This window comes from Pseudorca crassidens, chromosome 6 (assembly GCF_039906515.1).
Source record: "Pseudorca crassidens isolate mPseCra1 chromosome 6, mPseCra1.hap1, whole genome shotgun sequence".
Taxonomy (NCBI): domain Eukaryota; kingdom Metazoa; phylum Chordata; class Mammalia; order Artiodactyla; family Delphinidae; genus Pseudorca; species Pseudorca crassidens.
Genome location: NC_090301.1, coordinates 54,982,749 through 55,009,300, shown reverse-complemented (window position 1 = coordinate 55,009,300; position 26,552 = coordinate 54,982,749). Strand labels below are relative to the sequence as shown.

The following is a 26,552-nucleotide window of genomic DNA, read 5'->3' as shown; positions in this document are numbered from 1 at the left end:
GAGCCCTTGAGAAGAAAGTGTATTCTGTTGTTTTTGGATGGAATGTCCTGTAAATATTAATTAAGTCCATCTTGTTTAATGTATCATTTAAAGCTTGTGTTTCCTTATTTATTTTCATTTTGGATGATCTGTCCATTGGTGAAAGTGGGGTGTTAACATCCCCTACTATGATTGTGTTACTGTCGATTTCCCCTTTTATGGCTGGTAGCATTTGCCTTATGTATTGAGGTGCTCCTATGTTGGGTGCTTAAATATTTGCAATTGTTATATCTTCTTCTTGGATCGATCCCTTGATCATTATGTAGTGTCCTTCTTTGTCTCTTGTAATAGTCTTTATTTTAAAGTCTATTTTGTCTGATATGAGGATTGCTACTCCAGCTTTCTTTTGATTTCCATTTGCATGGAATATCTTTATCCATCCCCTCACTTTCAGTCTGTATGTGGCCCTAGGTCTGAAGTGGGTCTCTTGTAGACATCATATATACAGGTCTTGTTTATGTATCCATTCAGCCAGTCTCTGTCTTTTGGTTGGAGCATTTAATCCATTTACATTTAAGGTAATTATCAATATGTATGTTCCTATTACCATTTTCTTAATTGTTTGGGGTTTGTTATTGTAGGTTTTCCTTCTCTTGTGTTTCCTACCTAGAGAAGTTCCTTTAGCATTAGTTGTAAACCTGGTTTGGTGGTGCTGAATTCTCTTAGCTTTTGCTTCTCTGTAAAGGTTTTCATTTCTCTGTCGAATCTGAATGAGATCCTTGCTGGGTAGAGCAATATTGGTTGTAGGTTTTTCCCTTTCATCACTTTCAATATGTTCTGCCACTCCCTTCTGGCTTGCAGAGTTTCTGCTGAAAGATCAGCTGTTAATCTTATGGGGATTCCCTTGTATGTTATTTGTTGTTTTTCCCTTGCTGCTTTTAATATTTTGTCTTTGTATTTAACTTTTGATAGCTTGAGTTATATGCATCTTGGCATGTTTCTCCTTGGATTTATCCTGTATGGGACTCTTTGCGCTTCCTGGACTTGACTATTTCCTTTCCCGTATTAGGGAAGTTTTCAACTGTAATCTTTTCAAATATTTTCTCAGTGCCTTTCTTTTTCTCTTCTTCTTCTGGGACCCCTATAATTCGAATGTTGGTCCATTTAATGTTGTCCCAGAGTTCTCTGAGACTGTCCCAGTTCTTTTCATTCATTTTTCTTTATTCTGCTTTGTGATAGTTATTTCCACTCTTTCATCTTCCAGGTCACTTATCCGTTCTTCTGACTCAGTTATTCTGCTACTTATTCCTTCTAGAGAATTTTTAATTTCATTTATTCTGTTGTTCATCATTGTTTGTTTGCTCTTTAGTTCTTCTACGTCCTTGTGAAACGTTTTATTTTTTCCATTGCATTTCCAAGATTTTGGATCATCTCTACTATCATTATTCTGAATTCTTTTTCAGGTAGACTTCCTATTTCCTCTTCATTTGTTTGGTCTGGTGGGTTTTTACCTTTTTCCTTCAACTGCTGTGTATTTCTCTGTCTTCTCATTTTGCTTAACTTACTGTCTTTGTGGTCTCCTTTTCTCAAGCTGCACGTTCGTAGTTCTTTTTGTTTTTGGTGTCTGCCCCCAGTGGGTAAGGTTGTTTCAGTGGGTTGTGTAGGCTTCCTGGTGCGGGGGACTGGTGCCTGTGTTCTGGTGGATGAGGCTGGATCTTGTCTTTTTGGTGGGCAGGACCATGTTCGGTGGTGTGTTCTGGGGTATCTGTGAACTTATTATGGTTTTAGGCAGCCTCTCTGCTAATGGGTGGGGTTGTGTTCCTGTCTTGCTAGTTGTTTGGCATAGGGTGTCCAGCACTGTAGCTTGCTGGTCGTTGAGTGGAGCTGGGTCTTAGCGTTAGGATGGAGATCTCTGCGCAAAGTTTGGCCCTTTGATATTACATGGGGCAGGAGGCCTCTGGTGGACCAATGTCCTGAACTCAGCTCTCCCACCTCAGAGGCTCAGGCCTGACACCTGGCCAGAGCACCAAGACCTTGTCAGCCACACAGCTTAGAATAAAAGGGAGAAAAAGAAAGAAAGTAAAAAATAAAGAAAAATAAAATAAAGTTATTAAAATAAAAATATATATATTATTAAAAAATTTTTAAAGTAAAATAAAAAGATAGAAGAGAGAAACCAAACCACCAAAGAAATTCACCAACCATAACAAGCGCTAATAAAAAAAAGAAAACAGACAGAACGCTAGGACAAATGGTAAAAGAAACCTATACAGACAAAATCACACCAAGAAGCATATAGATACACACTCACAAAAAGACAAAAAGGAAAAAAATATATATATATATTTATAAAAACAAAAAAGGAGGAGAGCAACCGAATCAATAAACAAATCTATCAATGATAATAAGCTCTCAATAGTAAGTTAAGATAAACATAAAACTAGAAACAAATTAGATGCAGAAAACAAACCCCAAGTCTATAGCTGCTCCCAAAGTCCACCACCTCAAGTTTTGGGATGATTCGTTGTCTATTCAGGTATTCCACAGATGCTAGGTACATCAAGTTGATTGTGGAGATTTAATCGACTGCTCCTGAGGCTGCTGGGAGAAATTTCCCTTTGTCTTCTTTGTTCACAGAGCTCCTGGGGTTCAGCTTTGGATTTGGACCCGTCTCTTTGTGTAGGTCGCCCTCTGGAGTCTATTCTTCACCCAGACAGGGCAGGTTTAAAGGAGCGGCTGATTAGGGGGCTGTGGCTCACTCAGGCCTGGCGGGGGAGGGGTACGGAATGCGGGGACAGCCTGTGGCGGCAGAGGCTGGCATGACGTTGCAACAGCCTGAGTTGCACTGTGTGTTCTCTCGGGGATGCTGTCCCTGGATCGTGAGACCCTGGCAGTGGCGGGCTGCACAGGCTCCTGGGAGGGGAAGTGTGGACAGTGACCTGTGCTTGCACAGAGGCTTCTTGGTGCCTGCAGCAGCAGCCTTAGCATTTCACGCCCGTCTCTGGTGTCCGTGCTGGTAGCTGCGGCTTGCGCCCATCTCTGGAGCTTGTTTAGGAGGTGCTCTGAACCCCCTCTCCTCACACACCCTGAAACAATGGTCTCTTGCCTCTTAGGCAGGTCCAGACTTTTTCCCGGACTCCCTCCTGGCTAGCTGTGGTGCACTAGCCCCCTTCAGGCTGTGTTCATGCAGCCAACCCCAGTCCTCTCCCTGGGATCCGACCTCCGAAGCCCGAGCCTCAGCTCCCAGACCCCACCCACCACAGCGTGTGAGCCGATAAGCCTCTCAGGCTGGTGAGTGCGGGTCAGCACCAATCCTCTGTGCAGGAATCTCTGCCCTTTGCCTTCTGCACCCATTGCTGTGCTCTCCTCCATGGCTCCGAAGCTTCCCCCACGGCCACCCCTCGTCTCCACCAGTAAAGGGACTTCCTAGTGTGTGGAAACTTTTCCTCCTTCACACCTCCGTCCCAGAGGTGCAGGTCCCGTCCCTATTCTTTTGTCCTTGTTTTTTCTTTTTTCTTTTGCCCTACCCAGGTATGTGGGGAGTTTCTTGCCTTTTGGGAAGTCTGAGGTCTTCTGCCAGCATTCAGTATGTGTTCTGTAGGAGTTGTTCCACATGTAGATGTATTTCTGATGTATTTGTGGGAAGGAAGGTGATTTCCATGTCTTATTCCTCCACCATCTTGAAGCCCAGCCCCGAGCATGATGATTTTAAAGTCATTGAAAGAGAAGTTTCTAGGCAGAGCCTGGATGACCATCTGTCAGGTGGATTCATGCATTGGATGAGGGCAGGGTTGGTGGGAAATGGACCTGATGACCTTTCTAGGTGCTGCCATCAACTATTACACGATACAGCACAGTCACTGAAACTTAGGTATGTATCGAATTTTCAAGAAACACAATATGATCCTATGGACAATTATGTTAGGGATGTAAATAGGCTAGAAATGAATGTACCACATTTAATTTTTAATTTATCTCAGGCAAATAATTTACTGATTCTAATATTGCAAAATGTTTTGGAATTACACCAAACATAACAGAGCTGATAGTCTCCAAAAGTTGACATTTTAAGATATCAGGACATACAAATCACATTAGGCTAAATGTGCAATAAATTTACCACTACCCATATGGACGATGACATAGGAGTTGTATGTATAAAGTAAAATAACAAATATAGTTCAAATTATTTTCTTTTGGGTTTGAAGTAGATGGTGAGATTTCATGAAGCTCATTTATTGATAATAAGTGCTACCCTAAGCACTTTACATCTGTGCTCTATTTTACTCCTCACAACGCTAGGAGGTCCTGAGGCTAACAGGGATGGGGCAACTTGCTCAAGGTCACTGAGCTAACATGTAGCAGGCAAAGACTTGAGCCTGCCCCAAAGGCTCTCTGATATGGTGCCCCTCACCTAACACTAAACACTGTGCTTCCATTTCTCTCCCATGTTTCCTTATTTGCAGGCAACACTGAAACTTCTGTTGCTGGAGTTTATACTGGTAAATGCGGGAGGAGGTTCTCTGAAGCCTGCCTAGAAGACTAAGGCAAACTAATTTGAGTTTTTAAATGTGAATTGAACAAACCTGGCAGGGCTCTGTGAAGAGAGGTATATGTATGCTGCTACCGTTGTAAATGGGTTCAGTATTTCTGAAAGCTATCTGATAACTTGGAATGAGAGCTATAAAACTTTTCCTGCCCTTTGACTCAGTAATTTCCTTCTCTAGAATATACCCCAAGGAAATAACACAAAAGAAAAAGGTGACTTGTTCAAGATGTTCATTCAGGGGCTATTTGTGTTAGTGAAAAACTGGAAACAACCCGAATTTCCAGTAATAGGACAATGACTGTGCAAGCTCAACTACATAGAAAAAGAAGAAAACTTTATAATCTCTAAAAATGGCAAATGTAGACTACATTCACATGTGGACACATATGTAAGAAATTACTCTGAAAAGTAGAATACAAATTGGTATAAGCATAATCTTGTACAATCAAGTAAAACAGTATGTGCATAAACAATCACACAAGAGAATTGCGAATTTATAAAGAAGTATATCCCTCACTTCGTTTTTAAAACTCCAACAGTGAAACTGGCATATAGATTGTATTTAATAAAGACTTAGAGGGGCTTCCCTGGTGGCGCAGTGGTTGAGAGTCCGCCTGCCGATGCAGGGGACACGGGTTCGTGCCCCGGTCCGGGAAGATTCCATATGCCGCGGAGCGGCTGGGCCCGTGAGCCATGGCCGCTGAGCCTGCGTGTCCGGAGCCTGTGCTCCATAATGGGAGAGGCCACAGCAGTGAGAGGCCCACGTACCACAATAAAAAATTAAAAATAATTAAAAAAAAACCAAACCAAACAAAAAAAACTTAGAGACTTAAATTATACAAAGGTAATTTCTTAACTGAGACCTGACTATATCTTACATGTATTAACATTGTATCAGTAAAAGCTAATCTTTCATGAGGACTTACTAAGTGCTAGGTGCTTTTCCAAGTTCTTTCCTTGTATTTTCTCATTTAACCCCCTATAGCCTTAGGAGATCGTATTATTATTATAATCTCTCTCCTAAAAGGAGGAAATGGGAGCACAGAGAAGCTAAGTAACTTGCCCAAGGTTACACAGGCTATGGCCGAGATGGAACTTCAACCCAGGTAGACTCACTATCTGGACTGTATGTACCCATTATGCCACAATGTTTTCTCTTATTTGAAGAAAAGTTTCTAGATCTTGTTCTTTCCCATTAATCATTTCTAGATTTTGTTTTCTGCTTTTCTTCTTCATCACTCCTGTTTGGTTTACAATATATAGAATTCTTGCAGGAAAGAGCCAGATACAAAATTTGAGATAAAAATATTCTCCATCCAGTGTCACCTGCAAGAACACAACCTACCTGCCCTAAGTGGTAAGGTTTTTTTTTCCAAGAAGTGAGACTAAAGCAGGGTTTTTTAATCAGGTGAGGAAATCGTAGAGCTTGGAAAATAAAATGTTACTGTGGGCACATGGGATAATTGCAGAGGAGAAAAAATATAACATTTGAGCAAGGAAATACTCAAATGAAGTTAAACCTAAGAAATAAATTGGCTTGGGATAACTGACAAATATAGAATAACATTTTGAAACTCTTTGGGAAAATGATAGTTTAAAAAAAATTTTATGTTTACATTTGCCTAGTTTCTTATACTTTGCAAAGTATTTGTTAATGATTACTGAATTCTCATACTGTAGAATGGTAGACAGTCTAGTCGACAGAAGAGGAAACAAAGTCAGAGGTTAAGTGGCTCACCCAGAGCAGGCTGCTTGTCTCTAGCCAAGCTGGAGCTCAGTCCCAGCTCTCGTACTCAGTAGACTAAGCGTTGATGCTGTTCAAGACAGGGACAAAGCTCTGTGCATACCTTCCCTTTAAACCATCCAGAGCTCATGAAGCCCTACATCATAAGTATAAATCCAATGAGAAAAGTCCAGAAAACAAATATAACATAAATGGAATCACAGATGAAAATTAAATATACAATGGGATCCTCTTAAATGAAGGAGACAGAGTGAAAGCAGGACTAATCTCTGTGTATAAACTCAACGGTTTGGGAGATGTGGTGGGCACGTGGCTGTTATGTTTGGAAAGACAAAGCTCAAATCCTTCTATCTAAGTCCTTATAAGAGGCACATAATTATAGGACTCTGTCATCTTCGGTACAAAATGCACAAAATAAAATTTTTGTTCTATCTGTACATCCCATGGAAACATTTGCATAGTGAATGAGGTAGACTACATTTTATACGTTCCTAAACAGCCTCACCTTCTCACCTGGCTCTGTCTTAGGGAAGCCTACACTTTCTTCAGAGGTCAGATCAAAGCCTCTTCAGATTCTTCAAGTAAGACTCATCCTCCCTTTCCTAGGCCCTCACAACATGTCCTAGAACATCTTACTGCTGACCTTGCCTTCTTCCTTGTGCAGTTCCCTCATGGCATAGCACATCTGGGATTTATCTTTGTCTTTTACGGCCCCAACACAAGTGCCTTGAACACTGTAGTTGATTATTGAATTGGTAAGACCTTGCCTGAGGTCCTATCATGCTCTAAGAGTTTATAAACATTTTCTTGGATCTGGGTTGTTCAAATTTGACCACAGAAATGACCTCAATAAAGGACTCTCTTCACACTTAAAAAATTTTGTCTCCTTATAATCATATTTTATGTTGACCTTTTATACCAGAACATTTGCATTAATTTAATGCATTAGTAATCAGCACTGGCAAATAGCAACCTCATAGCCAGAAGGTTAAATTATAAAGTGTCTTTTAAAATCAAGTAAGAATATGGCAGTCATCAAACTTAAACAAACTAACTTGAGATTTGCTTTTACCATAAATCTTATAAATAGTCCAACAGATTCTATTCAATATGAAGGTAAGAGATTCAAAGCCAGAACTTCAGCTCTTTGAAGGTCTCTCTTTAAAATGAGCTGGTGAATAAAATGCTGGTGAGAGAACTCAACATTTCAGGGCAAAAAGTACATCACTCTACCAAGGCCAACTGCTCTTCATGGACACAAATAATGTTCTTTTTATTAGCAATTTGGAATAACAATTTAAAACATTCATTTTATCGAGATTTTTATATAAAAACTGAGAAAACAATTCTTCACAGTAATTATGAAAATATGAGAAAGTGCTGAGCTTCTGAAACACAGTAATCTTCCTAGCTCCCCTATCTTTCCCTGGGCCATGTGTGGTAGTGCTGTGATCCTCAATTAAAAAGCTTATTTAGCCTGGAGGGGTGGGATAGGGAGGGTGGGAGGGAGGGAGACGCAAGAGGGAAGAGATATGGGAACATATGTATATGTATAACTGATTCACTTTGCTATAAAGCAGAAACGAACACACCATTGTAAAGCAATTATACTCCAATAAAGATGTAAAAAAAAAAAAAAGACAAGCCACAAACTAAGAAAAAAATTGGTATTCAGAATATATAAGGAACGCCTACAAATCTATTAGAAAAAGATTTTTTTTTTAAACCAAAAGCAAGTAGGTAAAAGACACAAGTAGATATTTCACAAAGGAGAAAAAACACACGGCCAATAAACATATGGAAAAAAAAAAAAAGAACAACCTCATTAGTAATCAGGAAAACAAATTAAGATTCCAATGATATATCCTTTTATATCCACCTGATTCCACCCCCACCCCCCAAAATAGTTGATAATACCAAGTGTTAGTAAGCTAGAACTCTTTAAGCCCTACTGGAGGGAGCATACATTGATTTAACCACTTTGGAATACTAGCACTATTTGTAAAGTTGAATATTCACATAGCCTATGACCCAGCTGTTCCACTTGTAGGTATGCCAAGATATACAAAAGAATATTTATAGTTTATATTCTCTCACCCCCCAAAAAGATTGGAAACAACCCAAATATCTGTTGAAGAAAAATGAAATGAATTTTCATTTTGAATACATAAATAGTCACATGATGGAACATTACACAGCAGTGCAAACAAGAGCACTACAGATACATATAACAACATGGATGAATTTTAGCAACGTCATACTAAGTAAAAAAAGCAACTTGTAGAAGATTACATTATAATACCATTTGTAAAAAAACTCCAAAACAAGCAAAATTAATCACTATGTTGTTTAGGGATTGTAAATATAAATTATTTTTTCATAAAGCAAAGGAATATCAATGAAAATTTAGTTTAGTGGTTATCCTTGGGTGTGGTAGAAGGCAGGGAAATGGGTTAGAAAAAGAGCACACACATTGATGTGATGGTACTGGCAGTATTCTTGGTGTTTTTTTAAAATATCGCAAATTATTTATGTTTTAAAAAAAGGCTTATTTATAAGGAAGATAAAGACTAGGGAATAATAAGAATACTACTAGGGCTTGCAATGAAAAGCAAGCTAAGAAGATGAAGTAATTATTTTCAATTATACCACATTCTACAAAACAGCAAAAAACTCCCATTACATTTTGTGTAATATGAGAAAAAGCTCTTTGATCCATGAATGGCCTAATCCAACAGCTATTCACATAATTCCTGTCCTTTTCAGGGAGAATAGCAATCAATGATCAAGAAGGAAAGTACAAGTCACAAAAAGCATGAAATCTTACTTTTTCATCATCTTCAGTAAATGGAGCACCTTCAGGAATCTTATTTATTGCTTGGGCCACACCGATAATCTCACCATCACTGCTTCGGATAGGCATGCACAGTAATGATTTTGTCTTGTATCCAGTTAGCTTGTCAATTTCATCATTGAATCTGCGATCCTAAAAATAAGACAAAGAGGGCATCATTAACTGCATTTGCATTGTTGTCAGGGAGAAGGAGAGAGAATGTTTCTGTGTGTGATACCTTATCACTGGGAACTTCACCCCACAGATTTTTAATAACAAGAACAGATCTGATTTCATGTTGAATTCACCAAAGGAACATAAATGAAAATAAATCACCACCATAGTTTTTAACCATGGTAAACGAAGAGAGAAACTTTAAATCCCACTACAACAATATAGTAAAACTGGGGAAGGGGCAAGTGTTTTTAATAGAACTTCACACTGTGCTATTTATTAAAATATGTTATTTCGCATAGACAACTGGCTATGAAGTATCATATAAGAAATATATATTAAGCATTATGAAAAAGTATGCAGAAAAAGCAATTATGTTTCCTCAGTCAAAATGATCCTGTGAAAAAAACAGAACTTATAGGTCCATACTGATACTTTTTAAACATTCTAAAAAATGTTTTTAATGTGATGGGTAGGGAGGAGGTAAAGGCTTCTTTACACAATGTCAGCTAAAAAATGTAGAAGGACTGATAAAATTATATAATATCTATTTTGCAACTACAGATACAATAATGTATACAAGCAAGGATCATCAATAGATGGCAATACCATTGGATGAAAAATTGTTAGTAAACAGGGTATTCACTTAGTCTCAAAGTGCCTCATTAAATTCAAAGAGAAAAAGATGTCTTTATCATTATCTAGTGGACATCATATTAAACAAGTAATCAAACTTAGCATCACCATTAATGAGACAAAACAGCACCGTGTGCGCCTCCTGACGTGATGCAATAAGAAGGACACAGCGTCATCAAGAATGTGGAATGGGGCTTCCCTGGTGGCGCAGTGGTTGAGAGTCCACCTGCCGATGCAGGGGACACGGGTTCGTGCCCTGGTCCGGGAAGATTCCACATGCCACGGAGCGGCTGGGCCCGTGAGCCATGGCCGCTGAGCCTGCGCGTCCGGAGTCTGTGATCCGCAACGGGAGAGGTCACAACAGTGAGATGCCCGCGTACCGCAAAAAAAAAAAAAAAAAAAAAAAAAAGAATGTGGAATGTTCTTGTCAAAGAGCTGAATCTGATCATTCAGGAAAAGAAAATTAAGAAAAATGCAGATTATTGCTCATTCCTTCAGAAGCCTGACCTGTACTTTTCAAAAATGTCAATATCATGAGAGATGAAATAAATTAAAAATAAAAATAAAGCCATGGGAGCTGTGCTGGTTTAAAGAAGACTGAAGAGACCTGAAACTTAAATGAAATGTGAGATCCTTCATTGAAAATTGTTATGCAATTTGGGAGGGAGACAATTAGAGAAAGTTGAACAAGGACTTTACATTAGATAATATCATTGTATCAATATAAATTTTCTTGGGTGTGATAGTGGTATTGTAATTATGTAGGAGAATGTTATTTTTAGGATATACATGCTAGAGTATGTTGAGGTGAAATGTCATACTACCTTCAACTTACTTTCAAATGGAAAGAAAAGGAAGGAAGGAAGGAAGGAAGGAAGGAAGGGAGGGAGGAAGGGAGGAAGGAAGGGAGGCAGAAAGAAAGGAAGAAAGAGAGGGACTTCCCTGGTGGTCCAGTAGTTAAGGCTCCATGCTTCCATTGAAGGGGGCACGGTTTTGATCCCTGGTTGGGGAACTAAGATCCCACATGCTGAGTGGGCCAAAAAAAAAAAAAAGAAAGAAGAAAGGAAAGGAAGGGAAGGGAACGGGAGAAAAAAGAAGGAAGAATGGAGAGTGAGAGAGGGAGAAAAGACTGGCTCCTAAAAGGGTAATAGGGATTAAAAACATTCCAAGGAAGAAGATAAACTGGATCCAGGCTCACTGCTTCAAGCCAGGGGCTGAAGTGAGGCTTTCCCAATGCTCTTGATATTTCCTTGTTAAAAGAGGCTTAAAAATCAAAAACAGAGGCTTCCCTGGTGGCGCAGTGGTTGAGAGTCCGCCTGCCAATGCAGGGGACATGGGTTTGTGCCCCTGTCCGGGAGGAGCCCACATGCCGCGGAGCGGCTGGGCCCGTGAGCCAAGGCCACTGGGCCTGCACGTCCGGAGCCTGTGCTCCGCAATGGGAGAGGCCACAACAGTAAGAGGCCCGTGTACCGCAAAAAAAAAAAAAAAATCAAAAACAAAGCACTGTTGTCAACCACCATAGAGAGCTATAAATTTTATCTGACTGCGGGCCTAGGAAGGCTGGCTGCAGACAAGGTGATAACTTCAAGACCAAATTGTGCTGGGCTTCTATGACCTCTGTGATATCCCCAATATCAAAAGACCTCTGTGATATCCCCAATATCAAAAGAACAGGAACCCTCTTTGTAATAAGGCCTGATTCTGGTCTGGGGCCTATGGAGGCCATTCTAAACCCTTAGTTAGGGAGAAGGGAGCCCTCAAGAGAGAGGGGAATCAAAACCCAGACAAAACCAAATCTCCTGCTCAAAATGAGCCTGCAACTAAACTTTCAGAAAAACACTAATTTGTATTACGTTTTTTTTCATTCACTGAGGAAACATTATGTGTCAGGCCGTGAGCTAGGAGATACAGCAGGAAACAGAAGAAGCATCATCCCTGCCTTCAATGAACTTGAAATTTAGTAGATGAGGCAGATGACATATAAATGTATAATCATATATTGTGCTAAGTGATACTGAGGAAAAGACAAGGTATCAGGAGAGAGGCTCAAAAGAAGGAACCTATTTTTATGGGGATCAAGGAAGTTCTCTCTGAAGACAGGACAAGTAAGCTGTGACTTGAATCACGAGTAATAATTTGCCAGTCAAATAATGGTGGGAAAAACTTTCCAGGAACCTGGAACAATGCACATGTGAAGGTCCTGAAGCAAGAAAAAGCTTAGTAATTTCCAAAAACTCAAAGGTCAAAGGCAAGGGCACAGGAAGCCACAGGGAAAATGGAAGAGGAAGGCAGGGGCCAGATGGTACCAAGTCTTACAGGACCAGACAGGAGTTATATTATTCCTAAATGCAATGGAAAATCACTGAAGATCTTGAAGCAGAAGGATGGTATGATTCATGATGCAGCACTTGGCATTCTCTGAAATCATCATCTTAGTTTATTTGTTCTCCCACCACTGGTATATAAGATCTGAGAGTGCAAAGCTTTTATTTCTCATTTACTACTTCATACTGGCTTACTAGAGGTGTTCCACAACACTTTTCCTGAGTAATGGGTGGGTTTTTTTTAAAGACTGTGTTGTAATTATGCAAAATATTAGAAAGTTGAAAAGGCCCTAAGGCCCCACATTTCACTGTGATACTATTGTACATGTACAGAAGAGAGATGCACAAATGTTTACTGCAACATCAACTATGAAAAGAAAAAAACTGGAAATCATTTGAATATTGGTCAATAGAAAGATAAACAAATTATGATGTCTTGTTTTGATATACTATATAACAATTTAAAGGAATCAGCTAAACCTACTTGTATTAACATGAACAAACATCAAAAACATGTTAAATGAAACAAGCTGCAAACTGATACCATCTATATAATACCACCAAAATTTAAAAACAATACTAAATATTATGTATGGATTCATACATGTAGCAACAGTATAATGCATGCATGGGAATAATAAAGTCTGAATTGATATAAGTGGTTACCGCCAGGGAGGAAGGGAGGAAATAGCATGAGGGAGAGGTAGAGGGAGGCTTCAATTCTAACAACACAATTTTCCTTCTTTAAAAAAAAAACTGTGAAGCAAATGTAGTACAGTGCTAAAATTCTATAAACTTTGATGGTCTTTTCTCATCTAAAGGTTTGAAATATTTTATAACAAAAAGTTTAAGACCAACTTTTAAAAGTTAAGAACTTTGTGGAAGATGATATAGGGTTGGAATAGGAGAAACCAGTAAGGAAATTTCAGTGGTCCAGGTTAGGCAAGAAGATGGTCTGGGTTAAAAGAAAAGCAATGGAGCTAAGGAAAAATAGATGGATATGTTGAGTCTACAGTACTTCCTAATGAATTGGTTGGTGATGGGGGTCTAGAGAAAGAAGAATGAATCTCAGGTTTTAATTTGAGAAACTATATAGATGGAAGTGCCATCTACTGGAGTGGGGAAGTTTGAGATGAAGGTGAAAGTCTACATATAAAGAAAGTATAAAGAAAGTCAAGAAGGTTGATAAATCAGTGAGGTATATCCTGCAACCTAAAATCAGTGGTTCTCCACCCTGGCTGCATGTGAGAATTACCTGAGAAGGTTTTCAAAATACCAGTGCCTGGGCTTCACCCCATCCCAAATTGAACCAATCAATACAAAGCATTGGTTTTTAATTGGTTTTAAATGCTCATAGCTGATTCTCACATGAGAACAATTGTCCAAAATGATAAAGGGCTTAGTCACTAGTAAGATCAATAAAGTTCATTGATAAGAAAAGCCTTAAAATGGGAAGGAACAAAGAGAGTGGCATGTATTCCGGTGGTTACATATCATTGGTGTGGACCATGTGAGACGACTTGAAAATCTACTCTGGAATAGGCAAGCCTTTCTACTCTTACCTTTGTGATAGTCTGTATCTCTGGAGAAGGGCGTCATCCACCAAAAGGCAACTCTGAGTAAATCAACCACCAAGACTGTGGGGTATTCATTGCCAAAATATCCAAAGCCACATGACAACAACAGATACAGGGGTGCTTCATCATGACCAGGGGGAACAAAAATATAGTAAACCCTCCTCACCATCTCTCCAACTCTCTACACTCACCTGATAAACTTGTAACTTGAGGAGAAAAAGATAATTATGTTGATATAAGTGGTAAGTGTTAATCTTCTAATTTAAAAGCTGGGAAGATAAATTTATTTCATTAAGTCATAATGGTTTTTTAAAAATAATGCATCATAAAACATACTTTGTCCATGTCTTCATTACACTATTTATGGGATTATTCTCACAAATTAACTCAAAACTTGATATAATCCATCTAATGAGAGGTCAGAAGAGCTGATACAATTGCATACTTTACAATTATATTAATCTCTAGATTAATTTTCCAATTTAAGAAAATGAAGAAAGCTGAGCCCCAAATCGAGGTATAAATTAATCATAGGAGATGAAGAACACTAAGGAAATAATTAGATAAAGGAACATATTACTCTGATGTTACAGAGAGAGGGAAAGTTTAAAAATGGAAGATAGCAAAAAGTAGATTTTGCTAGCCAAGCAATGACCACAAATGAGTATAGTAGTAAAGGAAACATAGGGCATTGTGGAACACACAGTCTGAGGGAGGGGGGGCGGCGTGGGGGAATCTCCCAAGGAAAGTGAAATTTTTAAGCTGACAGCCAAAGGATTGGTTTCCCAGGAAGAGGGAATAGTATTCAAAATTCAGAGGCAATAGGAAGCTGGTGAATTTGAGGAACTGAAAAAAGTTGAAGATGGTTCTCAAGGGAAGAGTCAGAGATGGAACAAAAAAGACCAGGTGGAAGCTGAAGAAGGGGTGCTTAGCGACCAGGTTTTGAACTGTAAATTTACCATAGAGGAAGATGGAGTCACTAGAGGGTTTTAAGAAGGTAGGTGGCAGTAATATGGATGATTCTTCATTTTCGAAAGAGTTAGTATGGCTTACAGGTAAAGAATGAATGGGAAGCAAGAAGTCTAGGTGAGAGATAAACCATCTCTGGACTGGGATGGTGGCTACTGGTGGTAGGGGTGATGGGAAAGGACTGAGTTGAAAGATACTTAGGAGGCAGAATCAATAGGACTTGCTGATTAATTTGATGTAAGGTTGCTAATGCTAGAGAAGTAAAAAATAGCTGCATATAGCCAGTGCAGGTACCTGGGTGAGTGGTAGATTCCCTGAGTAAGGAACACAGGGAGGGGACAGCTTCTGAGGGGGTAATAGGAGTTCCCTTGTGGATGTTTTGAGGTTTAGTTAACTACGGGCCATCCACATGGTGGTATTGCCCCCAAAGTAGTTTGAGATATAGGTAGGTAGGTAGGTAGATAGATATATAGATAGGTGTTTTAATTTCAGGAAAAGGAAGGCAAGGAAGAGACTAATTAGATAAGAATGAGAGATTCTGCTCAATAACTTCACTTGAGGTCTTCACCACACTCACCAGCAAAGCTTCACAGAAGGCCAGGCACAGAGGTGACAGGAGCAATGAGAAGGTAGAAACATTGGGCCTACTTACTGTTGGAGATGGAAACTTGAGTAGGAAACTAACAAACGCCTCTAGGTCTATAATGAAATATCACATTGAGAATGGTGTCCAATTTTTATTCATCTCCCTTAGGACAAAAAAATAAGAAATGATCTACAACAGGAGAGATTTCTAATAAATTAAAGGGCTTCTTTAATAAGGTTGTTAAAATCTGGAATGAGTTTCTTATGAATGTGGCAGACTCTTTTTTGCTTCGAGTATTTTTATGTCATAATATTTTTCATATCACAGATACTTTAAGTATAACTGCTCTTGAGAAGTGCAGGGATCTTCTCAGTGCTTTTGTGTAGACCTACTTTTTGCATGTGACACTCAGCTATGATTTTTAATATTTAAAAAGATAAAGTCATAAGGCCAAAAGCAATTTTGAATTTTTAGCAATGGAACTGACCTGTGCCCGCTACAGAGAGAACAGTAAGTGCATGTACTTCTGACCCAGGACCTTGCAATTGCAGCCTCCTCTGCACATTCCTGAGTTGAATATGATGCCACAGAACACACCCAGAAAGTGGATCCCACCTGCAAAGTCCACTAAGGCTGTAGAAAGAACCAACTTCTGAAGTCTGAGCTTGCAGGTCCTTGAAAAAAGAGCTATGTTCACTGCACTCGAGAATCCCAGCCAGCCTCAGGGAGACATATTTTTGAGGCACATAAGAAGCCTCAAAGCAAAAGGGAAACTATCCACTCTTCTTTTCACTTTCTCAGAGAAGCCACTCAAGGCTCCCTAAGGCAGGAGCCAGAGCTAAGAATCTTATTCAGACTCATAGCAAGGATGGGTCACATAAGATCTCTTTTACCCTCTCTGTGTTTAAGGTTTCTCTCCCCAACACTTTACAGTAAAATTATCCAGTGCTCATGATTAAGCCAAGAACTAGTCTTGACCACCATTTAACCTATAAGGGTGATTGTTTTAACCACAATTGCAACTTTACCTTGGGTCCTTCAGAGCCAAGATGATCAAACTCTTCAAGTCTGAGAACATCCACATGATGAGAATTATGTTTTTAGAACATATGGATGAGAAAACATGTAAATGCAAAAAGCTCCTCTTAACTCCATGAAATGTTTAATGAATTTGTATCTGAGTTACTGTGTCCATAAATTATAGAGGAAAAGTAATACAACATGTGTGTATATATGGTAATTCTTCAGTCTACAAACACTGTTAGGTATTCATAAGAATAGAGCAGTGGTTGGCAACTGTTCCTAACATTGGAATCACTTGAGGAGCTTTAGGTAACTACTGATGCCCTAGCCCCATTCTGACCGATTAAATCATAATCGGTGGGAGGAGGGGTTGTGCAGGGGATCTGACTTCTAACTGTTGGTCCGGGTTAAGAACCACTGAATCAAAGGTCCCTTAATAAATCCAAGGCCTCCAGAGTTCTGAGGGGTCTTGTAAACCACTGCTTTAGAGCTTTCAGAATAAGATTGTTCGTTAGCTTTTGTTTTGTTTCAGTTTGTTATGTTTTCCATCCACTCTCCTCATAGGCTTAATACACTGGGCCTGCATACCTTACACAGAACCCTCCTATCCTCCCCACAACAAAGAAAGGTTTGGAGACCAAGTTCAGTCCCGCATTTCATCTACATCTTCTTTCAAATGCCTTATGGAGCTGCAATGTAGAGAAGCTAATGGAAATATAAAATATAAAATGAATATGCCATTGAAACTCAAACCAAAGGATTGCCCACTATCTGAAGCTTAAAAGAAAATTGCTTTTATTGGTACATCAATTAGTAACACTCATTTAATTCCAATTCATAAAAGCATCTCCTTACATTTATGACTGATCATAAACACTTATTTTCCAAAAACTGCTTGGAAAGCTAAGCTCTCAAAATTTTTGATTAGTCTTTAATCATTTGAAATGTACTATTCTGCTTTTCTCCATACAAGGAAGCATAACTAATTGTTCTGAACTGATGGAAGGCTTGAGAATATACTGCACAAAAACAAAGACACAGCATATGGTAAGTAGATAGCTAACGCTTTGGGCATCCTAATTTGATACTTGTTGAGAAAAAGTGCAGTTATCATGGTTGTTCCTAATATGTATTCATAGAATGTCATTGCTCAACAGCAAACAAAAATCTTGTCTCTGAATTCTTCCACAAAGAAACGTGTATAGCTTTAAATAGTATAAAATATTACCAAAAAGTATGTATGTTTTTGAAACGTCACTCTTTTATGGACCTGAAGTGGTGTGGTAGGTGGTGGAGCAGTTTATAAATATGTACAGGTCACCTCTATTTGGTTAATGCTTAATGGGCACACTTTCAATTAAGTCTTCCAAGCTGAATTAGTGGTTAACAGACACCATAAAAGAATTTAATATGAGGTTTAGAAAGAGCCATTGTTATTACCAAGTCACTGTACTTTAGGTGCGTTTCTAAAGTAAACTTGGTTTGCTGATCTTATTTCTTTGTTCTGCCTTTCTTAGTTGGCACTTTTCTTTGGTCCTGTCTTATTGTTGTCATCATGACTATTATTATTTATCTTTCTTATGAGAAATACAAATATATCTCAAGGCATAAGACACAAGAAAATAGAAGAACTACAGCACAGGTGAAACCAAAGTTGGTGAGGTGGTATGAAAGAAAATGGTGAAATCTTAAACTTCTTTAATACATAGCACAGATATCTACTAAGGATATACTGTAAGTGTGCAAATAAATTGTATGTAGAGTTAAAATTCAACTCCATTTCTATAAGATTTATTGTGTATAATTAAAATGTCTGAGCCAAAGACCACTATCTGAAGAGATAGACATAGGAAGAGTCAGCTGGCCAGAAGCACCTTTCTTCCTGTCACAGTGGAGCCATCTAAGAACTCTGGTGAATCAGGGAGGTGAGGCTACAGGTGGAACCAAGAAGGCCATGAAGTCTATAAATATGGACAAGGGATTGTCAACATGGAGCTGTGATTCAAAGCCAAACAGTCAGGAACCAGGGAATATAGGGAAAGCCAAGGTCAAAAGAGTGATGCATGAAAAGCCAGATCTGAATCAGGGGTACAGATTAGATTAACAGAGACACACCAGAGATTTGGTCTCATTTATTTGTTAAAACCTAACAAGGATCATAGAAAAAGAGATCAGATTTGTGGTTACCAGAGGCAGGGCATGGGGGCAGGGGGAATTGGATGAAGGTAGTCAAAAGGCACAAACTTCCAGTTATCAGACAAATAAGCACTAGGGATATCATGTACAACATCATATAATGAAAACTGTGTGTGTCATATTTCAAAGTTGAGAGGAAATCTTAAGACTTCTCATCACAAGGGAAAATTTGTTTTCTACTTCTTTAGTTTTGTATCTATACAAGATGATGGATGTTCACTAAACTTACTGTGGTAATCATTTTATGATGTATTTCAGTCAAATCACTATGCTGTACACCTTAAACTTATACAGTGCTGTATGTCAATTAAATCTGGATAAAACTGAAAGGAAAATTAAATAAAAGCTCTGGATTTAAAAAAAAACCCAACAAGGACCACCTCCAACAGAAAGCCTATTTTACTCTTCCCACTGTGACCAATTGAGACAACCAGAAAAGTTGGCCCCCAAATGTAACTAACTGGTAAACAGCTGTATCAATAAGATTGTGACTTTCCCACATTTATGGCAAATACACTAATTTCTAGTATCAAAGTGTATAAGTTATATTTTAATACATATTTTATTAAGGTTTTACGATTAATATGTGGAAGTTACTGTTTTTGTTTGACAAAAGTTTAATGTTAAAAAGTAATCTTAGATTTCTCCTCGGACAATTGGTGAAAAAAGTGGCCTACACCATTCAGTCACATTGTTGTTGCTGAAATAGAAGCCCAGAGAGAGCCGTGTGGCTGAGAGGGTCTTGGTGCTCTGGCGGGGTGTCAGATCTGTGCCTCTGAGGTACGAGAGCCAAGTTCAGGACATTGGTCCACCAAAGATCTCCAGGCTCCGTGTAATGTCAAATGGCGAAAGCTCTCCCAGAGATAACCATCTCAATGCTAAGACCCAGCTCCACTCAATGACCAGCAAAATACAATGCTGGACACCCTATGCCAAACAATTAGCAAGACAGGAACACATCCCCACCCATTAGCAGAGAGGCTGCTTAAAATCATAATAAGGTAACAGACGCCCCAAAACACACTACCAGAAACAATCCTGCCCACCAGAAACACAAGATCAAGCCTCATCCACCAGAACACAGGCACCAGTCCCCTCCACCAGGAAGCCTACACAACCCACTAAAAACACCGTAGCCACTGCAGGCAGACACCAAAAACGACAGGAACTATGAACCTGCAGTCTGCGAAAAGGAGACTCCAAACACAGTAAGTTAAGCAAAATGAGAAGACAGAGAAACACACAGCAGATGAAGGAGCAAGGTAAAAACCCACCAGACCAAACAAATGAGGAGGAAATGGGAAGTCTACCTGAAAAAGAATTCAGAGTAATGACAGTATCCAAAACCTTGAAACTAGAATGGAGAAAATACAAGGAACGTTTAACCCAGACGTAGAAGAACTAAAGAGCAAACAGTGATGAACAACACAATAAATGAAATTAAAATTCTCTAGAAGGAATCAAGAGCAGAAAAACTGAGGCGGAAGAACAGATAAGTGACCTGGAAGATGAAAGAGTGGAAATAACTACCACAGAGCAGAATAAAGAAAAAAGAATGAAAAGAACTGAGGACAGTCTCAGAGACCTCTGGGACAACATTAAATGCACCAACATTCGAATTATAGGGATCCCAGAAATGAAGAGAAAATGAAAGGGACTGAGAAAACATCTGAAGAGATTATAGTTGAAAACTTCCCTAATATGCGAAAGGAAAGAGTCAACCAAGACCTGGAAGCACAAAGAGTTCCATACAGGATAAATCCAAGGAGAAACATGCCAAGACACATATTAATCAAACTATCAAAAATTAAATACAAAGACAAAATATTAAAAGCAACAAGGGAGGGCTTCCCTGGTGGCGCAGTGGTTGAGAGTCCGCCTGCCGATGCAGGGGAAACGGGTTCGTGCCCCGGTCCAGGAAGATCCCACATGCCATGGAGAGGCTAGGCCTCTGAACCATGGCCGCCGAGCCTGCGCGTCCAGAGCCTGTGCTCTGCAATGGGAGAGACTACAACAGTGTGAGGCCTGCGTACGGCAAAAAAAAAAAAAAAAAAAAAAAAGGCAACAAGGGAAATCCAACAAATCACATACAAGGGAATCCCCATAAAGTTAACAGCTGCTTTTTCAGCAGAAACTCTGCAAGCCAGAAGGGAGTGGCAGAACATATTGAAAGTGATGAAAGGGAAAAACTTACAACCAATATTGCTCTACCCAGCAAGGATCTCATTCAGATTCGACAGAGAAATGAAAACCTTTACAGAGAAGCAAAAGCTAAGAGAATTCAGCACCACCAAACCAGGTTTACAACAAATGCTAAAGGAACTTCTCTAGGCAGGAAACTCAAGAGAAGGAAAAGACCTACAATAACAAACCCAAAACAATTAAGAAAATAGTAATAGGAACATACATATTGATAATAACATTAAATGTAAATGGATTAAATGCTCCAACCAAAAGACACAGACTGGCTGAATCGATACAAAAACAAGACCCGTATATATGCTGTTTACAAGAGACCCACTTCAGACCTAGGGACACATACAGACTGAAAGTAAGGGGATGGAAAAAGATATTACATGCAAATGGAAATCAAAAGAAAGCTGGAGTAGCAATTCTCATATCAGACAATAGAGACTTTAAAATAAAGATCATTAAAAGAGACAAAGAAAGACACTACATAATGATAAACGGATCAATCCAAAAAGAGGGTATAACAATTGTAAATATTCATGCACCCAACATAGGAGCACCTCAATACATAAGGCAAATACTAACAGCCATAAAAGGGGAAACTGACAGTAACACAATCAGAGTAGGGGACTTCAACAGCCCACTTTCACAAATGAACAGTCATGCAAAATGAAAATAAATAAGGAAACACAAGCTTTAAATGACACACTAAAAAAGATGGCCTTAATTGATATGTATAGGACATTCCATCCAAAAACAACAGAATACATTTTCTTCTCAGGTGCTCATGGAACATTCTCCAGGATAGATCATATGTTGGGTCACAAATCAAGCCTTGGTAAATTTAAGAAAATTGAAATCATATCAAGTACTTTTTCTGGCCACAACGCTATGAGACTAGATATCAATTACAGGAAAAACACTAAAAAATACAAACACATGGAGCCTAAACAATATGTTACTAAATAACCAAGAGATCACTGAAGAAATCTAAGAGTAAATTAAAAAATACCTAGAAACAAATGACAATGAAAACAAGATGACCCAAAACTTATGGGATGCAGCAAAAGCAGTTCTAAGAGGGAAGTTTATAGCAATATAATCCTACCTTAAGAAACAAGAAAAATCTCAAACAAACAAACCTTACACCTAAAGCAATTAGAGAAAGGAGAACAAAAATACCCAAAGTTAGCAGAAGGAAAAAAATCATAAACATCAGATCAGAGATAAATGAAAAAGAAATGAAGGAAACAATAGCAAAGATCAATAAAAGTAAAAGCTGGTTCTTTGCGAAGAGAAACAAAATTGAAAAACCATTAACCAGACTCATCAAGGAAAAAAGGGAGAAGACTCAAATCAATAGAATTAGAAATGAAAAAGGAGAAGTAACAACTGACACTGCAGAAACACAAAAGATCATGAGAGATTACTACAAGCAACTATATGCCAATAAAACAGACAACCTGGAAGAAATGGACAAATTCTTAGAAAAGCACAACCTTCTGAGACTGAACCAGGAAGAAACAGAAAATATAAACAGACCAATCAGAAAATACAAATAGACCAAACAAGACCAGATGGCTTCACGGGCGAATTCTATCAAACATTTAGAGAAGAGCTAACACCTATCCTGCTCAAACTCTTCCAAAATATAGCAGAGGGAGTAACACCCCAAACTCATTCTACGAGGTGACCATCACCCTGATACCAAAACCAGACAAAGATGTCACAAAGAAAGAAAACTACAGGCCAATATCACTGATGAACATAGATGCAAAAATGCTCAACAAAATACTAGCAAACAGAATCCAACAGCACATTAAAAGGATCATACACCATGACCAAGTGGGGTTTATCTCAGGAATGCAAAAATTCTTCAATATATGCAAATCTACCACTGTGATACACCATATTAACAAATTGAAGGAGAAAAACCATATGATCATCTCAATAAATGCAGAAAAAGCTTTTGACAAAATCCAACACCCATTTATGATAAAAACCCTCCAGAAAGTAGGCATAGAGGGAACTTACCCCAACATAATAAAGGCCATATATGACAAACCCACAGCCAACATCGTTCTCAATGGTGAAAAACTGAAACCAATTCCTCTAAGACAAGGAACAAGACAGGTTGTCCACTCTCACCACTATTATGCAACATAGTTTTGGAAGTTTTAGCTACAGCAATCAAAGAAGAAAAAGAAATAAAAGGAATCCAAATTGGAAAAGAAGAAGTAATAAAATATTCATTGTTTACAGATGACATGATACTATACATAGAGAATCCTAAAGATGCTACCAGAAAACTACTAGAGCTAGTCAATGAATTTGGTAAAGTAGCAGGATACAAAGTTAATGCACGGAAGTCTCTTGCATTCCTATACCCTAATGATGAAAAATCTGAAAGAGAAATTAAGGAAACACTCCCATTTACCACTGCAACAAAAAGAATAAAATACCTAGGAATAAACCTACCTAGGGAGACAAAAGACCTGCATGCAGAAAACTATAAGACACTGATGAAAGAAATTAAAGATGATCCAAACAGATGGAGAGATATACTATGTTCTTGGATTGTAAGACTCAACATTGTGAAAATGACTCTACTACCCAAAGTAATCTACAGATTCAATGCAATACCTATCAAACTACCAATGGCATTTTTCACAGAAGTAGAACAAAAAATTTCACAGTTTGTATCGAAACCCAAAAGACCCCTAAGAGCCAAAGCAATCTTGAGAAGAAGTAACAGAGGTGGAGAAACCAGGCTCCCTGACTTCAAACTATACTATAAAGCTCCAGTAACCAAAACAGTATGGTACTGGCACAAAAACAGAAATATAGATCAATGGAACCAGAGAGAAAGCCCAGAGCTAAACCCATGCACATATGGTCACCTTATATTTGATAAAGGAGGCAAGAGTATACATTGGAGAAAAGACAGCTTCTTCAATAAGTGGTGCTGGCAAAACTGGACAGCTCCATGTAAAAGAATGATCCGTAACTCCATACACAAAAATAAACTCAAAATGGATTAAAGACCTAAATGTAAGGCCAGACACTGTAAAATTCTTAGAGGAAAAAATAGGCAGAACACTCGATGAGTAAAATCACAGCAAGATCCTTTCTGACCCACCTCGTACAGAAATGGAAATAAAAACAAACAAATGGGACCTAATGAAACTTAAAAGCTTTTGCACAGCAAAGGAAACCATAAACAAGACCAAAAGACAACCCTCAGAATGGGAGAAAATATTTGCAAATGAAGCAACTGACAAAGGATTAATCTCCAAAATTTACAAGCAGCTCATGCAGCTCAAGATCAAAAAAACAAACAACCCAATCCAAAAATGGGCAGAAGACATAAACAGACATTTCTCCAAAGAAGATATACAGATTGCCAACAAACACATGAATGGATGCTCAACATCACTAATCACTAGAGAAATGCAAATCAAAACTACAATGAGGTATCACCTCACAGCAGTCTGAATGGCCATCATCAAAAAATCTACAAACAATAAATGCTGGAGAGGGTGTGGAGAGAAGGGAACCCTCTTGCACTGCTGGTGGGAACGTAAATTGATACAGCCACTATACAGAACAGTATGGAGGGTCCTTAAAATACTAAAAATAGAACTACCACAGGACCCAGCAATCCCACTACTGGGCATACACCCTGAGAAAACTGTAATTCAAAAACAGTCCTGTACCACAATGTTCATTGCAGCTGTATTTACAATAGCCAGGACATGGAAGTAACCTAAGTGTCCATCGACAGATGAATGGATAAAGATGTGGCACATATATACAATGGAATATTACTCAGCCATAAAAAGAAACGAAATTGAGTTATTTGTAGTGAGGTGGATGGACCTAGAGTCTGTCATACAGAGTGAAGTAAGTCAGAAAGAGAAAAACAAATACCGTATGCTAACACATATATATGGAATCTAAAAAAAAAAAAAAATTGTTCTGAAGAATGTAGGGGCAGGACAGGAATAAAGATGCAGACGTAGAGAATGGACTTGAGGACATGGGGATGGGGAAGGGTAAGCTGGGACAAAGTGAGAGAGTGGCATGGACTTTATATATAGTACCAAATGTAAAACAGATAGCTAGTGGGAAGCAGCCACATAGCACAGGGAGATCAGCTCGGTGCTTTGTGTCCACGTAGAGGGGTGGGATAGGGAGGGTGAGAGGGAGACACAAGAGGGAGGAGATATGGGGATGTGTGTATATGTATAGCTGATTCACTTGGTTATAAAGCAGAAACTGACACACCATTGTTAAGCAATTATACTCCAATAAAGAAGTTTTAAAAAAAAGTAGGGCTTCCCTGGTGGCGCAGTGGTTGAGAGTCCGCCTGCCGATGCAGGGGACATGGGTTTGTGCCCCGGTGCGGGAAGATCCCACATGCCACAGAGCAGCTAGGCACGTGAGCCATGGCCACTGATCCTGCGCGTCCGGAGCCTGTGCTCCGCAACGGGAAAGGCCACAACCGTGAGAGGCCCACATACCACAAAAAAAAAAAAAAAAGTAATTTTAAAGTTTGCTTTAAAAGTTCTAAAAATTCTAAAACCTTTTAAAACCTATTTTCAAAGGTTTTTAAAAACATTTTGAATCATTCTTTCTTGCGAGAATATGAAGATAAAAGTACATGATTACCTAATATTAAAATATATCTTAGGGACATCCGTGGTGGCGCAGTGGTTAGGAGTCCACCTGCCAATGCAGGGGACACGGGTTCGAGACCTGGTCCAGGAGGATCCCACATGCTGCGGGGCAACTGGGCCCATTCACCACAACTACTGAGCCTGCGCTCTGTTGCCCGTGGGCCACAACTACTGAGCCCACATGCCACAACTACTGAAGCCCACGCACCTAGAGCCCATGCTCCAGAACAAGAGAAGCCACCGCAATGAGAAGCCCGTGCAACGCAACGAAGAGTAGCCCCCACTTGCCACAACTAGAGAAAGCTCGTGTGCAGCAATGGAGACCCAACACAGCCAAAAACAAATAAATTTATTTAAAAAAAATATATATATATATCTTAAAGCTACAATAACTAAAACAATGTGATACTTGTTCAAAAAATAGAAAAATTGATGAAAGTATAATGCCAAATATATACGTGCATATATACATATGTATATATGTGTGTGAATAAATGTATTTAATCATAAGAGTATCATTTCAAATCAGTCAGAAAATAATAAATTATTCAATTAGTTACATATCTGGGAAAAGTAAGATTCTTTCCTCACATTATACATCAAAATTAATTTCAAGCAGAATTTGAAGATAAATATACTCATCTCTTGATGAATTACAAAAGTGGAACAGATCACTCAAACCCTGCCAAGACACATTTCTTATTTTAACATGAAATACTACGAGAAAAATGTCTGAATATTAATTATAATAGTCAATAATATGAGAATGCATATATCCCAAATATTATCAAGTAAATCCTAAATTTGCACTCAGAAAAGTCAATGGCCTTATGTTCAAATGTTGGCCTTCTTTTCCACCAAATCTTTAACCAAAGCAGCCAATAAAAGTAAGATTAATTCCATTTCTTTCATTTGTTCATTTCAGCTAAGAGTCTTATCAGAAGTACAAATGGTTGAAAGTTTTCAGTAGAAGAATGAATAATGACATGATAAACTATAAACTAAATCATCATTTACTTTACTTGGAAATTATATTAAAACATTTTTATAATTTAAAAAGTTAAATGTCAAAAATAAAATAATAAAAGAATGG

The 26,552-nt window shown here is 38.6% G+C and overlaps 1 protein-coding gene across 1 annotated transcript in view; it reads right to left on the bottom strand.

The window, feature by feature from the left end:
- The window catches only part of PDE11A (phosphodiesterase 11A), a 420,155-nt gene that overhangs the window by 358,749 nt on the left and 34,854 nt on the right, over window positions 1-26,552 (bottom strand). The window contains exon 2 of the mRNA XM_067741438.1: window positions 9,100-9,258. Within this exon, the coding sequence (XP_067597539.1) occupies window positions 9,100-9,258 (159 nt within the window). The remainder of the gene's footprint in view (window positions 1-9,099; window positions 9,259-26,552) is intronic.